The sequence below is a fragment of the Sphaerulina musiva genome, assembly GCF_000320565.1.
Source record: "Sphaerulina musiva SO2202 unplaced genomic scaffold SEPMUscaffold_8, whole genome shotgun sequence".
In the NCBI taxonomy this organism is placed as follows: domain Eukaryota; kingdom Fungi; phylum Ascomycota; class Dothideomycetes; order Mycosphaerellales; family Mycosphaerellaceae; genus Sphaerulina; species Sphaerulina musiva.
Genome location: NW_016017390.1, coordinates 285,844 through 305,721, shown reverse-complemented (window position 1 = coordinate 305,721; position 19,878 = coordinate 285,844). Strand labels below are relative to the sequence as shown.

The following is a 19,878-nucleotide window of genomic DNA, read 5'->3' as shown; positions in this document are numbered from 1 at the left end:
CATACATACATACACTACCTGACACTGTCAGATAGAGATGAGAGGTAGTACTATATCTGCACGATTCGTATGTATTCAGTACAGTAACGGTGAACGGCAGGGGGCGAGAAGAAAGATCAGGTAAGGTTTGGACTGCGAGTTGGCGGTGTATTGACGCTTATGCAGTCATCCTGAGGAGTCTCTTTTTTTGCCATAATGGAGCCAACAGTGGGCACTGGGCAGTTCGAGAAGACCGAAGATCATCGCAGATCATCTTTCCCGCTAAGGCAGGCGAAGACGAACGCGAACTCGCACAGTGCATTACCTGACACGCCAAGTGGAGTCGGGCATGAATAAGTCCCGGAGCTCTCACGTTGAACACGTTGTCACGTGATGATGACTGACAGTCTTAGGGCGTGAAAATGCGAGAGAATTAGAGACTGAGGTGTAGATAGGTTAAGATAGGTAGGTGCTCTCCAAGACAGGAAGCTCCAGGATCGTGGTCAGTTGACCTGTTAGTGACCGTCTCTCTGGAGCGGCGGAAAGAAAATTCCCATGAGATGAGTCGATGGGATAGTAAGAAGTTGCGTGAGACGTTGAGAAGCCACCATCAAAACGAGGTGGTGTGCCCTCACCCTCCCGTCCGGTACATGGGCTTTGACAGCTATGGGTACACTGTATAGTAACGGGAAGGCAGGTATCATGAGGCTGGACCTCCCCTCGGAAGCCGACCCGAATTGACATGGGCTGATGCTTGCGCGAACCTTGAGCTGCTCGGCGTCGCAACCATGATGAGGTTCAGAATTTCAGATGCTAGATTGGCGAGCAGGGACAGGCTCCAGGGTGTGCGACCAGGGGGTATTCGCCGTAGCGCCTCGACTGGGGCTGGTCGAGGACATCGTCCGATGTTGTGAAGCCAGGTCGATAGAATGCCGCGGAGGACATGAAATACCTTTATTATATTAAATGGGAGGGGTGTTTTGCACGAAGCCAACTGCCTACTCCCTACCAAGAGATGATGACTTGGTTCTGTTGGCTCAGACCGCGGCGCTAGGACGAACCATGGACCTCCGCTTTCAACTTGCAAATCGAGATGTATGTAGGTATGATGTATCCACACCCCAGTGTAGTGTGCATTTTCGAACTTGCAAGGAGACCGTGTCTAGTCATAATTATAGCTCACTCAACGAACGGAAATCGTGAAATAATATGCCGAGCATGGCAATCGCGCTGGAGACGCCCGATGGAGAGCCAGCTGAGATGAGTAGACGGCATGGAGGGACGGGATGAGAAGGCGGGCGTACGCAGAAAAGGCCAGTAGGAGTGCCACGGACGGAGTGCATCGGCGTCAGCAGGAATCCCTCACGGAGGTGGGCTGCGATATAGTGTGACAAAGCCGTGTAGGTATGCTGCAGTTCGTACTTTTGTCCACGCGTTGCACGGGGCGGGTGGATGCTCAGACACAGAGAGATGCGCAATGACATTGTGTAGCGCGCAGCACACGATCATTGGGCATGGGCAGGTCGTGTTCCCGCGGAGCCAAGCTCTTGACCAAAAGGAAATGGCGTGAGAATCACGCAAGCTCCGCGCACTGGTCCTCGCATCCATCTCGCAAATTCGCAGTACGTATAATGTCCTGTATAGTAAGTAGGTCAACCATGCACGGCGTCCGGAGGCAGCAGGTGCTCAGACGGTGGAGTCCAAACGCTCTCCGCGTTGATGTTCAGGCGGTATGTCGGTCGGGGATGGTGATGATCTGGAGAGGGTGGATACCTACTAGGTCAGGTAGATACAGGTAATGGATCATAGGTAGCATAGGACAAATCAGGGTGTGGCTGCGGTGCAATAGAGATGAGTTCGGAGGGCCAATGCGGCTTGACCAGGCGCTCTGCTCGATTGAGTCGCCTCATGATGGTTACTACTACCTTACGTTACGCACTGTGTGGGACACGCAGAGCCGATGGCGGGTGTTCGGCAGGCAAGGCAGTGCGACAACGCCGCGGGCACATCACAAATGTCAGACGTACGAGGAGGGGGGGAGGAGGAGGAGGAGGAGGCGACGGCGGCGGCGGCGACGGCAGGACAACACAGGTTGTGCCAGTGGCCACAAGAGCGGTCAGCATGAGGAGTTGCGCTGGTCGTGTAGAAAAGAGGTAAGGTCTGTCCAAGCAACAAAAGTACGTACAGTAGGTAGGTACAGGTAGGTACCTTAGGTACCAACATGAGTAGTAGGTCGTCCTCAGCAATACCTCATACAGTGATTATGGTGGCTTCTGGACAGGCTGGACGACAGCACAAGCACGACCAGGATGTACACAAACCAACAGCACGGAACAGGTGGAAGCTTAATTCGAACAGTTGTGGCCGCGCTTGCCGTGGCCCTCGTCGGATGGTGCGTGCCCTGGTGTGGCAGGGCCATGATGGCATACTGTATTATTATTCAGGCGGGCAGCTTCTTCCATGCATCTCAGCGCCACAGCCAGGATCCCACTCATGTACACGGCACCTCACGATGCTGTCTCTCTCTCTCTAGTCTGTACTCTTGCTGGTGAAGGCATTGGAGATGGACCATGGACGCCATCGGTGCAACACCGTCGACATGGACATGGACATGATTGGCGGCCGCGATGATGCTGGATGGTGGACATGGCAGCAGTGCGCAGAGCAGTCAGTGGTATACAATGAGACGCGCGCGTACTGGTCACTGCAAGACATGTCGGACGCACATATAGGGCCCTACTACTACCTTTGCGAGTGAATATCATCGCGTGGTTGTGCCGGAGGGTGCAGTGGTAGGTAGGCCTGTCTTATTCATGTAGCTGAGGGCACGGGCGGTGGCTTCAACGAAACGATTGTCTGCACGTTCCCGGTCTAGTCGCCGGAGGTACCATCGAAGTACATCGATGGCAGAGGGAGGCCGGCGCGTCCGCTATCGCAGGCCCTTGGCGAGCTGCAAAAAGGTTAGCTGGGTCCCCAACAGATGGTTCTTGGAGTGGAGCGTGCACAATAATGATAATGCATATCGAAGCGCTCGCTTGCTCATCAGTGCCCGCTTCAAGTGTTATTTACAGTACCTCCGTACATGCTGTGGAGAAGAAGGCCAGACTACCTAACCCTACCTGACCTACTTACTACCGACGCCCGCCTGCCCGCTTGCCTGCCTGCGTGTTGCGCGTTGCTTGATGCTCGCGATCCTGGTGGCCAGTGCAGCAGCCTCCCGCACGTCGCTCAACAGAGTCAACACACCTTCACACTTGTCGTCCGTCTCGGAATCATCCTAGTGCCTACCTGTCGTAGCGTACAACTGCCCGTCCAGTAAGGTAGTTCTAGTCCGGTCCTTGGAATCCCACCCTCACAACATTGAACTCTACTACCTGCTACCTACCACCGACCTGCTTGCTTCCTGATCAGACGAGACAGACGGGACCCTTTCCCTCCAATCTCGCACGTACGAACGTTCTCTTTGATACTATCCTCGAGCCCTCTCCCGATTTGCCCGCCGCCCGGAATTGCTACGTCGAGCCATTGCTTTGTTCTCGCGCGAGCATTGGCCCCGAAACGACTCGCGGGACGAAGCCATTGTTGCTGCTTTGGCTGCTTTCGCTGCCATTGCTGCCACCATTGCTGCCATTGCTCCTGGACGCCTTGAGTGGTCGGAGCGCCCCAACGCGTGCCTGGACTGCCTTGGATCTGGTTGCCACCCCACGTCAATTTCTAGCAGGACCTACCTGGCTTGAGACACGCCTGGGCATACCGCATCCTGTTTATTATCCTCATCAGCAGGAGCGGTCTCCTCAACCTGCCTCATCGTCGCCAGACAGATCGCGCGATCTGCACGAGTGTGCGTCGGTCAAGTCAGCAACAACTTGGACCGCTCCGCACCTCTCTCTTCACCACCCACCTACCTACCTACCTCATCTACCTACCTACCTACCTACCTACCTTACTCACCCACCCACCGCACTACTTGAACTCGCAGCAGCATCCCCACTGCGTCCACGGATCTCACGACCGCCGGCTTTCACTAGCTGCGCCTACTGGTCCACTGCACCTGTCGACTTGCTCGTCTCCCCCAATCGACTACCGGAACCTACTGCACCGCTTCTTCGTCTTCTGCTTCTTCTTCTTCTTCTTCTTCTGCTGCCGCCGCCGGTGTCTCGTCTCGACACTGACGCCGCTCTTGTATCATTCTGTAAGCCACTACCCTTGCAACTCCCGCGTTCCTAGTCGTCGAGCATGCGTCCCCGCTGACACATCCTCTCTCGCGCGCTTCCTAGTCTACTGATACCGGAACTTGCACCTTTTAATGCATTGTCTGGCTTGAGAGACTCCCCTACCACACTCCAGGCCCACCTTCGCGAGAGCACACGATGCCGTACACTCCGCCATCGCAGCAATCCCCTGCCTCGTCCAAGTCCAACTCACCAGTGATGAGCAGAAGCCCATCTTATCACCAAGATGATGCCCACATTCCCCGATCTCCCGCGAGCACTCGACCGCAACCTCCCCGATCACATTCCTCGTCTTACCTGCATAAGCATCGGAGGTCGCCCTCGTGGGGATCGAGAACGTCCACGGACGGTGCACCACCGACGCCGACTGATGCCTCCGACTCGAAAGTCAGCACGACCGACTTCGCTCACCATGGCAGCCTGCGGCAGTCACCCCCGCCGGTTAATAATCTGCGGATTCCCCCGGGCGCGGTAATGTCGCCACCAGACTCGTCGGAGAACTCAGACGGAGATGACAGCGCCAACAGTGCTCGAGGCAGGGAACTTGAGATGAATTGGGACCAGCTGCAGCAGGCAGTCCGACAGATCAATGTGAGGAGAGAGGGATCGCCTGACAGGGCTGGTCAACATATTCAGCACTCTGTGTCTGAGCCGACATCACAGTCGACCTCACCGACAGCGTTGACGAGACCGGCTCTATCAGCAGAGGCTCGCAAGATATCGCACTCCCGATCATCGACAGAATCGAAAGTGCTTCTGAAAACCACCTTCGCCGAATCACCATCGCACACGTCTGACGAGAGCGATGAGGATGATGATATGATGTCGAAGCCGGCTCTGGTACGGAAAAAGTCCGGCGAGCTCGTGAAGCCGGCGTTGAGGCCGTCATCCAGGCGGCGTTATTCGAGCATGCCTGGCACACCGACATACCACAAGTCCGTACACTTCAACGACAGCGACAACCAAACTCGACACTTCTTGCAGGTGGATAAGCCCATCGCCGTCAGCGCAGGCACATCTCCCGTGGAAACGTACGACAGCGAGTCGGAGTTTCCATTCAACGAGGACGACGGCAAGAAGCCCGAGCTTGAAATCAAGGTCGCCAACTTCCCTCAAGATACTGCAGAGCGACGTGCCATGCCCATTCGTGTGGAGCGTATCTTCTTGTCTGCAGACAAGACTACTCTCGTCGGCGTCTGCGCCGTTCAGAATATTGCTTTTCACAAGTTCGTCGTCGCTCGATTTACACTCGACTATTGGAAGACTACCTCCGAAGTCGTTGCTGAATATAGCAATGACATTCGGAGTCCACCGACTGATGGTTGCGACCGCTTTAACTTCCACATCAAGCTATCTGATCAAGCCAACATCGACAACAAGACTCTGCTATTGTGCGTCAGGTACAATGTGGCCGGCCAAGACTTTTGGGACAGCAACAACTGCATGAACTACCAAATTGACTTCACTCGTGCTGAGCCGAAGAAGTCTGCTAAGAAGGTCACGATCAAGTCTAGTCCACTGAGTCAACGGCCACTCAATGCCATTCCACGCAGTCGCCACAACGCTCCCTCCACTCGTGGGCGACAGGACCGTGAGTCGGGTGATGAAGACTTCGCATCTCGCTTCGACTCGAGCTCTGCATACTCGTTTGGCTCCGCGGATGATCTACTGGGAGTATCTACTGGGTCTATCAAGCTCAAGCAGAAGCCGAAACGCACTCCCATGTTTGCCCTGAACGGCCTGGACCAGCCTCAACATGGCCTTGGTAGCAGGTACGATTTCAGCTCATCATTGTCTGCTGCACTCGGAACTGCACAAGACAAGCTTGGACAACGTAGCGGTCTTATGATGAGCGGCCACGCTGCCCAGGCGAAGATTAGTGCAGGCTACTTCGGCCCTGTTGATCGCACCGAGCCTGATAAGGCTCCTATGCCCACTGAACGTCCAGATGCTATCACAACGGACCGACCAGCCATGGGGTCCGATCAGTACAAGGACTTGGTCCAGAAGTTCTGCTACGTAGGTTCTGCCCGCACGAGTCCCTCGGTTTCCTCCAAGGTCTAGGATATCCCTCCACACAGAGCTGACTGCCTCTCCAGTACACTCCTGGCCCTGGCAAGGGAGTGGGCTCGGCTTCAACGAGTGCTACGAAGTCTGCTCCTCCTCCGCAGGAATCATCTGCTGCCGAGACCGATGGCGCCAACGATTCCGAATCATCTTCCTCTTCCTCCTCCTCTTCCTCCTCTTCAAGCTCTTCATCTGGAAGTAATACCCCCACTAAAGAGCTCGAAGCCCCCCACGATGGAGTAAAGCAGTCTTCTACTCCTGGTCCCTTCGTCGCGCGCTCACAATCTCCAGGGGCCTCGATGACTGGCCAAGGGCTTGCTACTCGCTCTACATCGACCTCTTTTGGCTATCCTTATAATCACACCCATCGCGATGGATACCTTTCTGACCACTCCACACCTACCGCGATACGCGGTTGAAAGCTCGCCTGATCGTTTCGACGGTCTTTCTGCATCCTGCATCCGCTCGACTTCATACCTCGAAACCGAAGCACGCAGCGAGGCTATCATGACGATCACGACTTGACGATATACGAATACTGGCGGAGACTTTCTTCGCTCGTCCCACATTTCCGGTGAACAGGACTGCACAGCAGGATTTGAGAGATGTCATCATGGGGCCGCCTTTGTCGGGTGGCGGTTCCTGGGGCTGTTGTTTTAGTTTTTGCACTTTTAGCGGGTACGAATTTTTTTAATGCATGGCGTTCTGGCATAGATCTGTTTAATCCTGAGAATGGGGTGCGTGTTGCCAGTCGGTGCCACATGGCACGCAGGACTTCTGGCGGGAAACGCATGGGAAAAGTTGTTATTTGTTCGGTTGGGGCCATGTGTCGTTGTGATGATTTCTGCATCGGACCTTGTGGATGGAACTGCGAACAGGCGGAAAGAACGGCCTAGATATGGTTGGCAGGGATTAGAGGGGGCATTGGTTGTTTATTGTGGGAGCGATGGCGTTTAATGGAAGGCTATTGCTTGAATTGTTCTGTCGCTGCGCGGCACGAGCCCGGCATTATCGTTGTTGATGATGATACAGCTCGTAAGCATGGGGAGTTGCAATACACGGCCGCAAATATCGAGCGAATTCTACCAGATGCACACACACATATATTTGCGATTTGACGTCATGTTGGTACAGTATCGGATGGAGGTAGGAGTAGGTACATGTACATGTTCTAGAAGCCATTATATCACGACTCATGAGGTTAATAATACACACTCAGAATACAGCAATTGACTTTTTTTTTCCTTTTCTTGTGTTGCGACAAAGCACGACCTATATTAGAAGCTACCTGAGGTATATAAGAGGTATATATGTATACACGCTAGCGACTACCTAAATCAAGAAACTTGTAGGTGGAGGTAAACTTTGTTTTTGAAAGGGACCTAACGTCTTGGTTACTTACCACCTTCCTTTTTCTATCTCGACTGCTTATCTTCCATTGATTGAGGTGGAAAAACAAAAAGGGGGGGATAATATATTCGGGTACCTAGGTACAGGCTACATGTACCTTGGAGTAAGGTATATTGATTAGGTGTGTATTGACACATATGAGGTATCTACCTGCCGGATAGGGATATGGATATGGATGTGAGGATGGGGATGGAAAGTATGGGAAACTCTATTATTGTTGATAGAAGTTGCAGGAGGACGGGTTGCGACGGCTTGATGGGGGAGGGGGAGATGAAGAGGGAGATGGAGATGGAGGAGCATACATGTGTTGAAAAAGAGGGGAATGAGGAGAAGGTGAATGAGGAGGAGGGGCATGCTGCGGTGATTTTTCAGGGAAGTACGTATTTGTTTTTTTTTTCTTGTTTTTTTCTTGGGTTTTTGGGGGGGTCCTGTCTATCATGCATGTACCTAGACATGCAACAAGTGTTGTCTTGTTACGTACGTGTGATCGGATTTGGAAAGGAAAAAAGGAATGATTGATGATTGAAGATTGGAAATTGGTGTAGAAATATTTGTGGAGGTTGCTTTTTTTTGGACTGAGTGATTGATGAGACGGACGTGTTTCAATTTTTCCTTTTTTTATTGAATTTTTCAATTTTTTTGATGAGTTGGTGATTTGAAATTATATTGACGTCTGACATCTCATAGCTGATTTGGATGTGGAGATTCGGGGTGTGGTGATGATGGGTCGGGAGAGAGAAAGAGAAGAAGAGGAAAAAGGGAAAGAGGGAGGGGAAGGAGGAGGACAACAACAGAAAGTGGGACAAGAACAACGAGAACAAGAACAAGTAAAACGAGAAGTGGAAGAGGAAGAGGAAGAAGAAAAAGGAAAAGAGAAATCATCACCTTCAGAGCTATTACAGCAATCATGGGATATTGTCATTGTTGGAACGGGAGCAGCAGGGTTGACGGCTGCGCTTGAAGCGGCGACTACTGGATCAACACCTCAACAACAAGGAGAACAGAAACAAAAAAGACCTCTCCGCATCCTGCTCCTCGAAAAAGCTCCTTTAGAGTGGGGAGCAGGCGGAAATGGATATTTCACGGCAGCAGCATATCGCACGCAACATTCGGGGTTGCGAGATATTCTGCCATTGGTTTCCAATGTAAGAGCAGAAGATGAAGATGAGGAAGTTCCAAAGAGACACAAAGAAGATGATGAAACAGTCGAAAAAGTCTCCAGCAACAAAATCGACCTCCCACCTTACTCGGCCTCGGACTTCCAGCACGATTTACAACGAGTCACACAAGGTCAGAGTGATGCCGCACTGGGCGACATTGTCATTCGAGAGAGTTTGGAATTGGTACAGTGGTTGAAACGAGTTGGGGGAGTGGATTGGTGGCTCTCATTTCGTCGACAGGCGTATCAGATTGATGGTAGGTGGAAATTTTGGGGAGGGTTGTGTTTGACTGTCAAGGAGGGGGGAAAAGGTTTGATTCGGGATTTGTTGGGAGCGGTAAAGAGACAGAAAGGGTGTGAGATTTGTTTTGGGAGTGAGGTGAAGAAGTTGGTCGTTGATGATGATTCGGGGGCGAAAATCAAAGGAGTGGAAGTGGAAATGGGTGGGAGGAGGTATCAGGTCCAGACGAGGAATGTGATACTTGCCGCTGGGGGGTTTGAAGCCAGTCCGGAACTGAGGAAGAAATGGATGGGTCCCGGTTGGGAACGGGCGCATACCAGAGGTACACCGTACAATACGGGCGATATGTTGTTAGCTGCTTTGGACGTCGGAGCCAAGAGAGTAGGAGACTTCAGTCCGACTGGCTGCCACAGTGTCGCCTGGGATGCCGACTCACCCAAGAACGGAGGTGATCGGGAGAAGACGAATGAATTCACCAAGTCCGGCTACCCATTAGGTCTGATGCTCAACACTCATGGGAGGCGCTTTGTCGACGAAGGAGTCGATTTGCGAAATTACACATACGCCAAATTCGGCCGCGCCATCCTCGAGCAGCCACAGAGCATTGCCTTTCAAGTCTGGGACCGCGAAGGTCAGCAATGGCTACGAGCGGAAGAGTACCGCGACGAGATTGTACAGAAAGTGACAGCAGACTCGATTGAAGAGCTGGCGCGCAAACTCCACGACGACCATCACGGTCTGCAGAACGCAGGCGAATTCGTCCAAACTATCCACGAATACAATTCTGCCGTCGCCGCTCATCGCGCAGAATACCCGCATGCCCAATTGAATCCCGCAGTCCGAGACCAGCTCTCCACACAATCGACGTCGGTGCAACTGGAATTGCCCAAATCGAATTGGGCAGTCCCTATTCGCACGCCGCCTTTTCTTGCGGTGGTGGTCACGTCGGGTATTACGTTCACGTTTGGCGGGTTGGCGATTAATCCGGAAAATGGCGCTGTCTTGCGTGCGGACCACGACCACGACCACGACCACGACGATGACGGCAGATCGGAGATGGAAGGGTTGTACTGCGTCGGGGAAATGGTCGGCGGGTTGTTTTATCATAATTATCCTGGTGGCGCGGGTTTGACTGCGGGGGGCGTTTTTGGGAGACGGGCGGGGAGAGCTGCTGCTGTTGCTGCTCGAGTACAGCAGGGGATGGATTGATGATTACATGTACCTTTTTTTGTTGGAGAGAGTACATGTATGGCATTATTATATATACATGAAGTACAGGACGATGAATGATTTTGTTTGTGGATCAGCCACAGATACAAATATATATCTACAAGAGTATCTGAGTATGTATCGCGGCAGTACGAATTCGGATAATGCTGTCTACGGTATATATCATCATGATAGGTACCTCGTAGCGAGCCTACTAGACAACGGCAGGGTTGCCGACTTGCCGCCAACGGGCGCTTGATTCTCGATTCTCGATTCTTGATTTCTTTAAGCGAAGAGGTGCTTTTGGCCTTTTTCATTGGTCCAAATGTGAGCATTCATTATTACATGCCCGTACATACAGCCTATAAGGAATCTACCTATCTGATTGGATCTATGTAGGAGGTAATCGAATCTGGGGTTTGGGAACACGTGACACGTAAGGGAAGCGCTTGACGATACAATTATGATGAGAGAGAGACGGGAGAGAGACGGGAGAGAGTGAGTAAGTGAGTTAGTGAGTTAGTGAGACTGTGAGTGAGATTGTGAGACTGTGAGTGAGTGACGACTCTAACGAGTGTATGGAGCATGCATGCATTGATTTGCCGCGTGAAAGCTGTGGGAGATTGCGTGGTCAATGCATCGTTTTTGGGGGCTGGATTGGACGCATCTGGATTTCTTTGGACTTTTCGGCATTCGGACTGGCTGGCTGGCTCTGACTGCTTCTGACTGGTTGGCTGACGGGCTGGGAACGAGAGTGCGAGAGTGCGAGAGTTTGTATAGTAATAAGAAAGTGAGAAACCGAGAGAGGCTGAGAGTGAGTTGGAGAGGGTGAGAGAAGAGAAGAGAAGAGAGTCAAGAGACAGTGGAGAGGAAGAGGGAGAGACAAGGGAGAGAGAGAGAGAAGCGCTTGCCTCGCCCGCGTTGCCAGCTCACTGACACTCCCACAGCCAGCCAGCACAAGGACAGGACAGGACAAGCACAGGCTCTCTCACAGTCGCACGCTTGTTCGACCTTCCAGCACTGAGCAACTCCAGCACAGCACATCACATCACAGCACCAGTGGACTGGACTGCACCACACCACTGCACCTTGGCCATTCGCTGCCGACCCACCTCGACCTACCTTACTACCACCACCCACCACCACCACTGCACACACCCTCACCGCCCTCACTCACCCACAACACCGCGCCCACTGCTTCGCTCCGCAACGCGCCTGGCCATCCCTTACCACTGTCCTCCCCGTCCGCCCGCCCGCCGCCGCCGCCGTCGCCGCCGTTGCTGCTGCTGCTCCATACACTCGCTTCTCCGCTCCGTCACTGCAGTGCGCACTTTGCCCGAGCGCATCGCCTACCACCGTTACCGCCGACCGCCTACCGCCTACCGCCGAGCGCCATCTTCACACCCTCCACCCTGTACCCCCATACCAGCTTGCGCTCGTACATGCACACACCGCGACTCCCTGGGGCCTTCCAATGAGTCAACCGGGCGCGCAGCCCTTTCTGGGAGAATCAGGACAAGGTGCGTTGCTTGACATCTGCGCATCGGCGTGTCGTGTCACATGCGTGTCATATGAAAGCCCCGTCAGCTGGCCAGCGAAAACCACGCTGCACCGCCGCTGCGCATTGCCGCTTCAAGTCACTGCGCTAACATACGTGTTGTGGTTGTTGTTGTTATAGCTGCATCATCCTCTACAGAAGCTCCACCACCGTACGTACTCCCTGCCTGCTCGCCACGCGCTGCCATCCACCACGGAAATAGTCTCGCTAACTGCCCATCGCAGCCTACAAAATGCCGCCATGACCGCCGGTGGTGTCGAGGATGTACCGTCATCCGCTACGAATCCAGCGTTAGCCTCGCAGGACACAACCTCGACTGCTCCCGCTGCTGCTGCTGGGATTCGAGCAGAGAGCATTGGACAACATTCAAAGCGAAGCTTTGGACGACGGAAACGAGACCATAGCACCGGCAGTCGACGTCCTGGGCGTCGCGGAGAGTCTGCAGATGAGAAGACCGCGCGCCCTGCCTCGAGCAGCCAGACCAACCTCGCCGATGAGTCCAAACCACCAAGGAAGAAGTCCGGTTTGTTCGCCTTACTGTGTTGTGGCTCCTCCGACAACCACGCTGGGGGAGAAGCGCTCGATGCCGCACAGCCAGCAAAGCCCGTTAGCAAGCCTGTGCCCGCAAGAACGCAACCGACGGCGCAGACAGCCACGCCAGCAGGCGTCAGCAACACCGACAACACCAGCGCCGAGGAGTCCAAAGAAGTCGTCGACGAAAAGGCCGTCCCACAACCCGTCTACGCCAATGTGTCAAATGGCGAGCCACGCACGTCAGCTCCAGGCCCGGAAAAGGTCTCCGGCGATGGCTTTGCAACCACTTCGCCGCCTGCCGTTCCCGGTTCGGAAGAAGTCGATCCTGCGACGCTGCCCAGAGCCACCGACGGCTCGCCTTCAGCTGTGACCCCCATCGTGACAGGCGGAGCGATGGTCGGTGGAGCGACTTTACTTGCGGCTGGAAGCAATCCTTCGGTACAGGTGCAGGCTCCCACTCCCACTGTGCAGCATCACGAAGATGACAACCCCATATCGGATCGGACTGCGGAGCAACAGCATCGTGACGAGGACATTGAAATGAAGGAGTCCAATGTTCTCACGGAAAAGGAGGCGCAAAAGGAGATCGATGACATGGCCCATGCTCACCAAGAGGAAGCACCGGTGGCCCCAATCACCACCACGGGACTACCTCCCCCGCCTGGTCCTCCTCCTGCTTCCGATGCAAATTACCCCAGCGCCGCGACATCCATGGTATCGACTCCCGAGGGGACATCCAAGTGGCTTCTGCCTGCAACACGACCAGAGCACAAGGGACGCAAATGTCTCGTACTCGATCTGGACGAAACACTGGTTCACAGCAGTTTCAAGGTGGGTGTTTATATCTGCTCTTTTCTTCCCTAGTACACTGCCACTGACTACTGTGTACAGATCCTCCACCAAGCAGATTTTACTATTCCCGTCGAGATCGAAGGCCAGTACCACAACGTCTATGTCATAAAACGGCCCGGCGTCGATGCATTTCTCAAGCGAGTGGGCGAGATATACGAAGTGGTGGTCTTCACCGCCTCGGTGTCCAAGTACGGTGACCCGCTCCTCGACCAGCTGGATATACACAACGTCGTCCACCATCGGCTCTTCCGGGAAAGCTGCTACAACCACCAAGGCAATTATGTCAAGGACCTGAGTCAGGTGGGACGAGACTTGAAGGAAACCATCATCATCGACAATTCGCCCACCAGCTACATCTTCCATCCACAACACGCGGTGCCCATTAGCAGCTGGTTCAGTGATGCACACGACAACGAGCTTCTGGACCTCATTCCGGTACTGGAAGATCTCGCGGGCGATCAAGTCTCGGACGTGAGTTTGGTGCTCGATGTTGCTTTGTGATGATGAAATCGAGCACATGAAAATCCTACCTCCTGCTTGATACCGAACCTCGAACGGGTCGGGTACAATGGAATATGGTTGTCATGCGGCTCGCATGGAATGGCCGCTTCAGATACCCTTTTGACTTCTATACACGACGCGGCGAAGCATGCGTAATTAGAATAATGTGATACCAGATCACCTTAGCGGACTTCACCAGACATGGGTTGGGAACAGACACAGGCCCCCTTGTTACAGAAATCACCGACACAACAATGTACAGCAGCATAGTCGGACCTCGCTCGCCGACGCCATTGCATCGGCCTGGGCTCATGAGGTCCACAAGTGAAACGACATTATACCCGAAGAGCGTCGACTTTCTTGACATAGCAAACCTCAAAGTGAGCGGAACGGCGTCTGGAGTTTTGGTCTGCGCGGATGCGGCCGATAGCGACAAGTAAAACTACTACTTCTACTTCTACTACTACTACTACTCCTACTCTTACTAGTACTACTGCTACTACTTTTACTGCGTTACGGCGATGCATAGCAGGCAAAATGCATTTACAATTATTGTGTTCAATTTTCCTTTGTTGCAACAACATCAACAACATCACCTTCACTGGGGGGCAAGGCAGAGGAGAAAGATTGGTGAAGACGGGATCCTCCGGTGCGAAAGGGATACATGCATGCGATTCATCACGCGCGCCTGGAAGCCGAGGCTGGGGCTGGGGCTGGGGCTGGATTTGTGAAGATGGGGGGAGTGGGAGGGTCATGATACCCCATTTTGTGGCACCCACCGTTTTTTTGTTGCTACTTGTGTTTTTGTATTTTCCTCTCCTTGTTCTTCTTCGTTTTTTTGGAAAGTTGGAAAGTTGGAAAGCAGCCTTGGCAGGAGACGGCCTTCTTCACATGGTCAATCAAAAAACGGGGCAAAACTTGTATCATCAACACCAAAAGAAAAAGGCATGAGTGTTAGGTAGTAGGGAGAGAGAGAGAGAGAGTATAGAAGGTACAGCAAAGCAAAGCAAGAAGCTCTCCGTATTTTGGGGGGCTGATTGATATTTTCTTCTTTTTTCTTCCCTTCTTTTCTTTTCTTTCCCTTTGCTTTGTCTGTCTGTCTGCCTGCCTGCCTGCCTGCATGCCTCCCTCATAACAGGGACGACGACGACGACGATACCTCTCTCCCTTATCGACTATCTACATGTACCACCTACCTGTAAGTCTTGGAAGTTTATTATATCATGGTAAATTTATTTTTCTTCTTCTTGTTGTACTTGGATCATATACTTATGTACTTTACAGCTACCCTCGGACTGGGTAGGACGGGATGGGAAATGCAAGTGACAGACAGCGAAGAAATGGAAAAGAAGAAGAAAAATAAAAAGTTGTGCTTTTAGCTTGGTTGTTGATTTTTGATGGATACTAACTACATGGCTTTGCTTTGCTTTGCTCTGCTCTGCTCTCATTGAAGAAAGGATGGACGGACTGTTGCGCTCAATCAAGTCTTGCTTTCGTTTCTTGATTGAATTTTTGATTGAATTCTTTTTTGGTCTTTCCTCCTCCTCCTCCTCCACTCCTTTCTCCTCTTCTACCATTATCACCATCCCCATCACCAATCACCTCCTCTGTCCTCTTCTGTTATTGGTTTTCTTCATCTCGTTGATCCGGGAGTAGCGGTCTTTGGCGGAGTGGGATAGTGTCCTCCTCCTCCTCCTTGTTGTTGTTGTCGTTGTTGTTGTTGTTGTCGTTGTCGTCCCGAGATTATGGGTGTGGTGACGGGGACAACGACAACAGAAGAAGAAGAAGACGAAGAAGGAGAAGATCCGGCTCGATGATGATGATGATGATGATGATGATGACGATGTTGGTATTGATGATGAGGATGAGAAAGAGGTTCGCAATGGGGACAATCGGCATTCGCTTCGACGCGGACTGCTTGATAGTCTTCGCAGAATATGACTCGCGTTTGGTCTTCGGTGATGTTCTTGGGACACATGTGCGTGTGCATGGGAATGTGTTCGCCACAGTGCGTGTAGTGGGTGTATTTGTGGTAGCACATGTTGATCAGCTAGCCAGGATCGATGATTGAATGGTTCGGAGAGTGGTCCGTCTGGTAGAATATGTTTTTCCGTGTGGTGTTGACAGAGGGGCAGAGGGATGAGTGGTGTGGTTCGTATGACAAGCGGTATATCCTGCAGTGAGTCTTGGATACGGCTGCCACGTGTAGTTCGCAGTGGTTCGTGAGGTAAGGACCCGAGGAATAGGGAACAATGGTGACTTTCAAGGTCGTCGTTGTCGTCGTTATCGTAATAGTATTGTGAAATGGCAGGACAGTAAAACCATTCACAAAGAAGCGAGGCCTGCTACTTGTATCTGTGTGCATCGCGGGAGATGTTTGGATGTTTGGTGCTCTGGAGGTCCCTGCACCATTGCTGTTTGTGCATATGTAATCACCGCGTTGGGAGACATGGGTACGACAAACACGCCGCAAACATATCGCTTCTTGCTTTTCGAACAGATTATACCTCGGCATCCGAACAATTTACAATGACAGCAGTATGCTGGGAAAAGTGTCACAATGCTTGCTGGTCGCTGGAAGAAAAGACGATTGGACTGGAAGCGGTGCGTCCAGCGGTTTCTGAGGCAAATGATCTGCTTTTTCCACTCGGAGTGTTGGCACTCCCCGCCATTGGTTGACCGGCGGGATGCTCGCAGCTCCTATACCGAGATGGGAGTCCCTGTGGATATCTCGTAGCCCTTTTCCAGTGCATAAGGGAGACTGATCGCATGATGCCGCTCCGGCATTGTCGGGGGATTCTTCATCCCGTTCCTGATCATCACCAGCCACACTGCGTCAGCATTCTCTTCTTCGAGCACGGTGCGGACCTCCTCATCGTCCAGCATGGGCTCGAGCATTTGAAGCGTATCGTCAAACATTTCTGGTGTCTGTGAAACGTGCTTGGTGATGGACACCGTTACTCTCACCAGCGCCGTCCAAAGTAGTCTTGTGGAGGTATCACTGTAGTCCGCAGGAGCAAGGCGCATGCGGTTCAGTGCCAGGCTGAGTTCTGCACTCGTGACCGTTGCCATCTGGCGCTGCCTTCGTGCCACAACTTGGCTGGGGTGTTGCGAGCTTTGTAGGATTTCCTTCGTTACTCTGCGGTGAATGTTCTGCAATTCCGGCCAGAGCTGCTGTATACGAGTGCGCATGAAACCACCAGCGTGTTCGCATAGAGATGCAATGATATCAAGAGCTGTAGCCACGACGTGCGGTTCCTCATCGTCGAGCCTCGAAACAATCTCAGGCCATAGCGTATTGACGAGTGGCAAGAATGAATTTTCATGGCGAGCAATTGCAGGTGTTGTGGTCTTGATCAGTGAGAGGAGTGAGGCTCTCAATGATGCCGAAGCCGAAGGCAGGAAATGTTGCGTCAGTTCCGAGATGCGTAACAGCAGATTGTATGTCTTGGGAGCAGGCGGCGGAGGGTCAGGTACATCAACCGGTGGTGCTTCCTGCTCGTCCTGCATATCATCTTGCTCATCCTCGCCACCTTCTGACTGCTTCCATGGTCGGCGTGGATGACATGTAGGCGGTGACCTGACTTCTTCTGCGAGACGCGCTTGTTCGTCGACTTGTTCACGAAGCATTGTCGCCAGACGATCGATCGTAGTTGGCTGCCATCTGTCATCGTAGTAATTTGCCAATTCACGCCTCGTGCCCTCGGCAATGGCAAGCTGTGGCGCCTTGGCTCCCTCCTCTGCCACCACGCTCAGAACTCTGAACATGAGCTCTACTAGGAGCGGGTAGCCATGGTAGTCTTGTAGAGCGGCAAAGATGCTGTCGATCGTGTCCTCCAGATACGGCAACAGACTTGCTCCGGCTAGTCTCACCATCATGAGCAGAACTTGAGGAGCTTGAGGACTGACATCAAACGCATTCAGCCTCAGCGACACGGCATTGGTCAGATAATCGACATTCTCCACGATCAGGTTCTGCACGGAGCTGTAGGCACACGAGGAGGTGAATATGTTCAGCGTCGTAATGCTATCTTGTTGCAGGGATGCATCAGGCGTGGCAAGACTGTGGAGCACAGGATATAGAGCATCGATGAGCTCGTGACGGAAGTCTTCACCTGCAGTTTGCGATCGCAATGCTAGAGCTCGAAGAGCCAAAGCCTGCAGGCGTGGATCCACTGGATCGTCTGATGAGTCGGTCAGTACCTCGAGCGAAAACGAGTACATATCTTCCAGAAGTTCGGCAGCCAGGACGGGATCATTGGTATCCAATTCAAGAAAGTCATCCATGCCCTCTCTGCCTTGCAAAGAAGTCTGCGTGACATTCAAAAGGAGCCAGAACGTTGCAATCTGTGCATCACCAACTGTCTGACGCAGCGATCGAGACAAGTCGTCACTGAATGCAGAAGAAATACTTATATTTTGCACGAGGTGCTCGATAGTTTTCATCGTGTTCTCCTGAGCTCGGTATCTGACCAGCGGAGACGGGAACACTGTACTTTGACGAGCACTGTCGAGCACAGCAAGTTCCAGCGATTGCACTTGCGAGACAACGGGCGCATCCGATATTTGCGCAGTCGGAGCCTGTAATGCAACCACCACGCTGTCTCTTAAGACTCCGGCCAACAGCTTGTCAATGAGGCTGGTATTGGCCCCGCTGCTCGCGATGATACTATATGCGGTGCGGACCTGTTGCACGCGCTGTATCTTCATTTCTTCACCAGCTGCTTGCATGCTTATCGGCAGTGATGTGAGCCATTCATGCAGCGTGCTCTGTAGCAGTGCCAAGAGTGAAGATTCCTGGCTGATCAGCGCTTCGAGTTGAAGCTTTATCGTACCTTCAGCATCATGGGACGACAGGATCAACAGAGTATCCAGACACGTAGATGCAGAGTCGTGCAGCGTTTCGCGGCAATGGAGGAGGGTGATACACCACTGAGCCAGAGCCTTTTTCACATCATATCTGTCGTGCCCTCGAAGCTTGACAATACTTGTGATGGCCGGTTTGAGTTGCGAAGCTGCAGTCCCAAGCCATTTCTGGTCCACCACCTTTGATAATGATTGGGACACTTCTCCATTCGGCGCCGCAGTGGGCGCGAGGATCTGTGCAGTGAAGGTATCATTAAGCACGTTCTTGAACAATGAGTCGAGAGTGTTGAGCGCTAGAATCAACACATTGTGGTTGCGGCGCTGCGTTGTTCTTGGAGTAAGTATCTTGGTTAGTTTGGACACGATTCCTGGCAGGAATCCTGCCTGAATGTCTCGAGTTGCGACCCGCTGCATCAAAGCTCGAAGAGCATCGCTGCCTGCAGTTTGAGTCTCGACAGAGGCGCCGGCAAGGATGGCGTCCAGAATGGTGCTAATGGTCTGACCGAGCTGCGGCACATTGGCTTCTGCTGTAATGGCGTCCTTCAGATCGACTGTGTGACCTGCAGCCTCGAACAAATGGCGAAGGCAGTGGAGCGCACTCGCCCGTAGCTCATCCGTGGACTCTGCTGATACCAGGCCTTTCGGCTTCTCCTCGGCCATCAAAGTGCACAGTATGGTGACCTGGATAGCCAGCGGAGGCGGAATGTGGGAGCGCCAGCCATGTTCCAGCAAGACAGCGAGGCACTGCAAGGCCAGCTCGAGAGAGCGAATCGACACTCGCTGGCTGGCCTTGAGGACCTGTGAGAGGGGGAAAAAAACATAGTCGGCAAGTTTGCTGTCCAGTGAAGCAGGTCTTCCATTGGTGCTGATGATGGATTGCAATGTCTTCTTCAACTCGTCCAGCTTCTCAGTGATCTGCTGAACATTTCCCTGAGGTCCATTCAGGGCGAGTGCGGCTTGGCTGAGGGCGACGCATGGCGGTTTCAGGCGTTGAAAGATCTGGTTTCGGCGGTCCATTGTCTGCGCGGATGGAGGAAGCCCGTTGGAGTCATGGCACTGCAGAGACGGTGTCAATAATCGTCGATGTGTGTGAAACTGAACTGTGAAGCGGATGTTTACTATGTGAAACTACTTTAGGTAACTTTAGGTAATTATTCACTAGTGACTAGGTAGCGTACAACTGCGGGCTCGGCTCCGGAATACAGTAGTTCGCGACACGTGCGGGATCGATCTCACCAATCTAGGCGTTTATCCGAGGCGAGGCGAGGCG

The 19,878-nt window shown here is 52.8% G+C and overlaps 6 protein-coding genes across 6 annotated transcripts; 3 read left to right on the top strand and 3 right to left on the bottom strand.

The window, feature by feature from the left end:
* Window positions 1–2,508: 2,508 nt before the first annotated feature.
* Window positions 2,509–3,787, bottom strand: SEPMUDRAFT_118960 (uncharacterized protein; the record flags this gene model as incomplete). The annotated part of the gene is made up of 3 exons (XM_016901468.1): window positions 2,509–2,612; window positions 3,432–3,669; window positions 3,734–3,787. The coding sequence occupies 3 exons, from the start codon at window positions 3,785–3,787 to the stop codon at window positions 2,509–2,511; spliced, it is 396 nt and encodes a 131-aa protein (XP_016758531.1).
* Window positions 3,179–7,500, top strand: SEPMUDRAFT_127143 (carbohydrate-binding module family 21 protein). The gene is made up of 2 exons (XM_016902127.1): window positions 3,179–4,171; window positions 4,257–7,500. The coding sequence occupies exon 2, from the start codon at window positions 4,350–4,352 to the stop codon at window positions 6,273–6,275; it is 1,926 nt and encodes a 641-aa protein (XP_016758530.1). The 5' UTR covers window positions 3,179–4,171; window positions 4,257–4,349; the 3' UTR covers window positions 6,276–7,500.
* Window positions 7,501–7,779: 279 nt separating this feature from the next.
* SEPMUDRAFT_157647 (FAD/NAD(P)-binding domain-containing protein) lies at window positions 7,780–10,369 on the top strand (the record flags this gene model as incomplete). The annotated part of the gene is made up of 3 exons (XM_016907743.1): window positions 7,780–7,796; window positions 7,850–8,064; window positions 8,376–10,369. 3 exons carry the CDS (start codon window positions 7,780–7,782, stop codon window positions 10,295–10,297), a joined length of 2,154 nt encoding a protein of 717 aa, XP_016758529.1. The 3' UTR covers window positions 10,298–10,369.
* Window positions 10,370–11,237: 868 nt separating this feature from the next.
* Window positions 11,238–14,218, top strand: SEPMUDRAFT_127141 (NIF-domain-containing protein). Its single transcript, XM_016902126.1, has 4 exons — window positions 11,238–11,817; window positions 11,976–12,006; window positions 12,080–13,220; window positions 13,281–14,218. Exons 3-4 carry the CDS (start codon window positions 12,096–12,098, stop codon window positions 13,740–13,742), a joined length of 1,587 nt encoding a protein of 528 aa, XP_016758528.1. The 5' UTR covers window positions 11,238–11,817; window positions 11,976–12,006; window positions 12,080–12,095; the 3' UTR covers window positions 13,743–14,218.
* Window positions 14,219–15,375: 1,157 nt separating this feature from the next.
* SEPMUDRAFT_109720 (uncharacterized protein) lies at window positions 15,376–15,783 on the bottom strand (the record flags this gene model as incomplete). Its single annotated transcript, XM_016900800.1, has 1 exon — window positions 15,376–15,783. One exon carries the CDS (start codon window positions 15,781–15,783, stop codon window positions 15,376–15,378), a length of 408 nt encoding a protein of 135 aa, XP_016758527.1.
* Window positions 15,784–16,442: 659 nt separating this feature from the next.
* Window positions 16,443–19,625, bottom strand: SEPMUDRAFT_69504 (uncharacterized protein; the record flags this gene model as incomplete). Its single annotated transcript, XM_016909864.1, has 2 exons — window positions 16,443–18,577; window positions 18,671–19,625. 2 exons carry the CDS (start codon window positions 19,623–19,625, stop codon window positions 16,443–16,445), a joined length of 3,090 nt encoding a protein of 1,029 aa, XP_016758526.1.
* Between the last annotated feature and the right edge of the window lie 253 nt (window positions 19,626–19,878).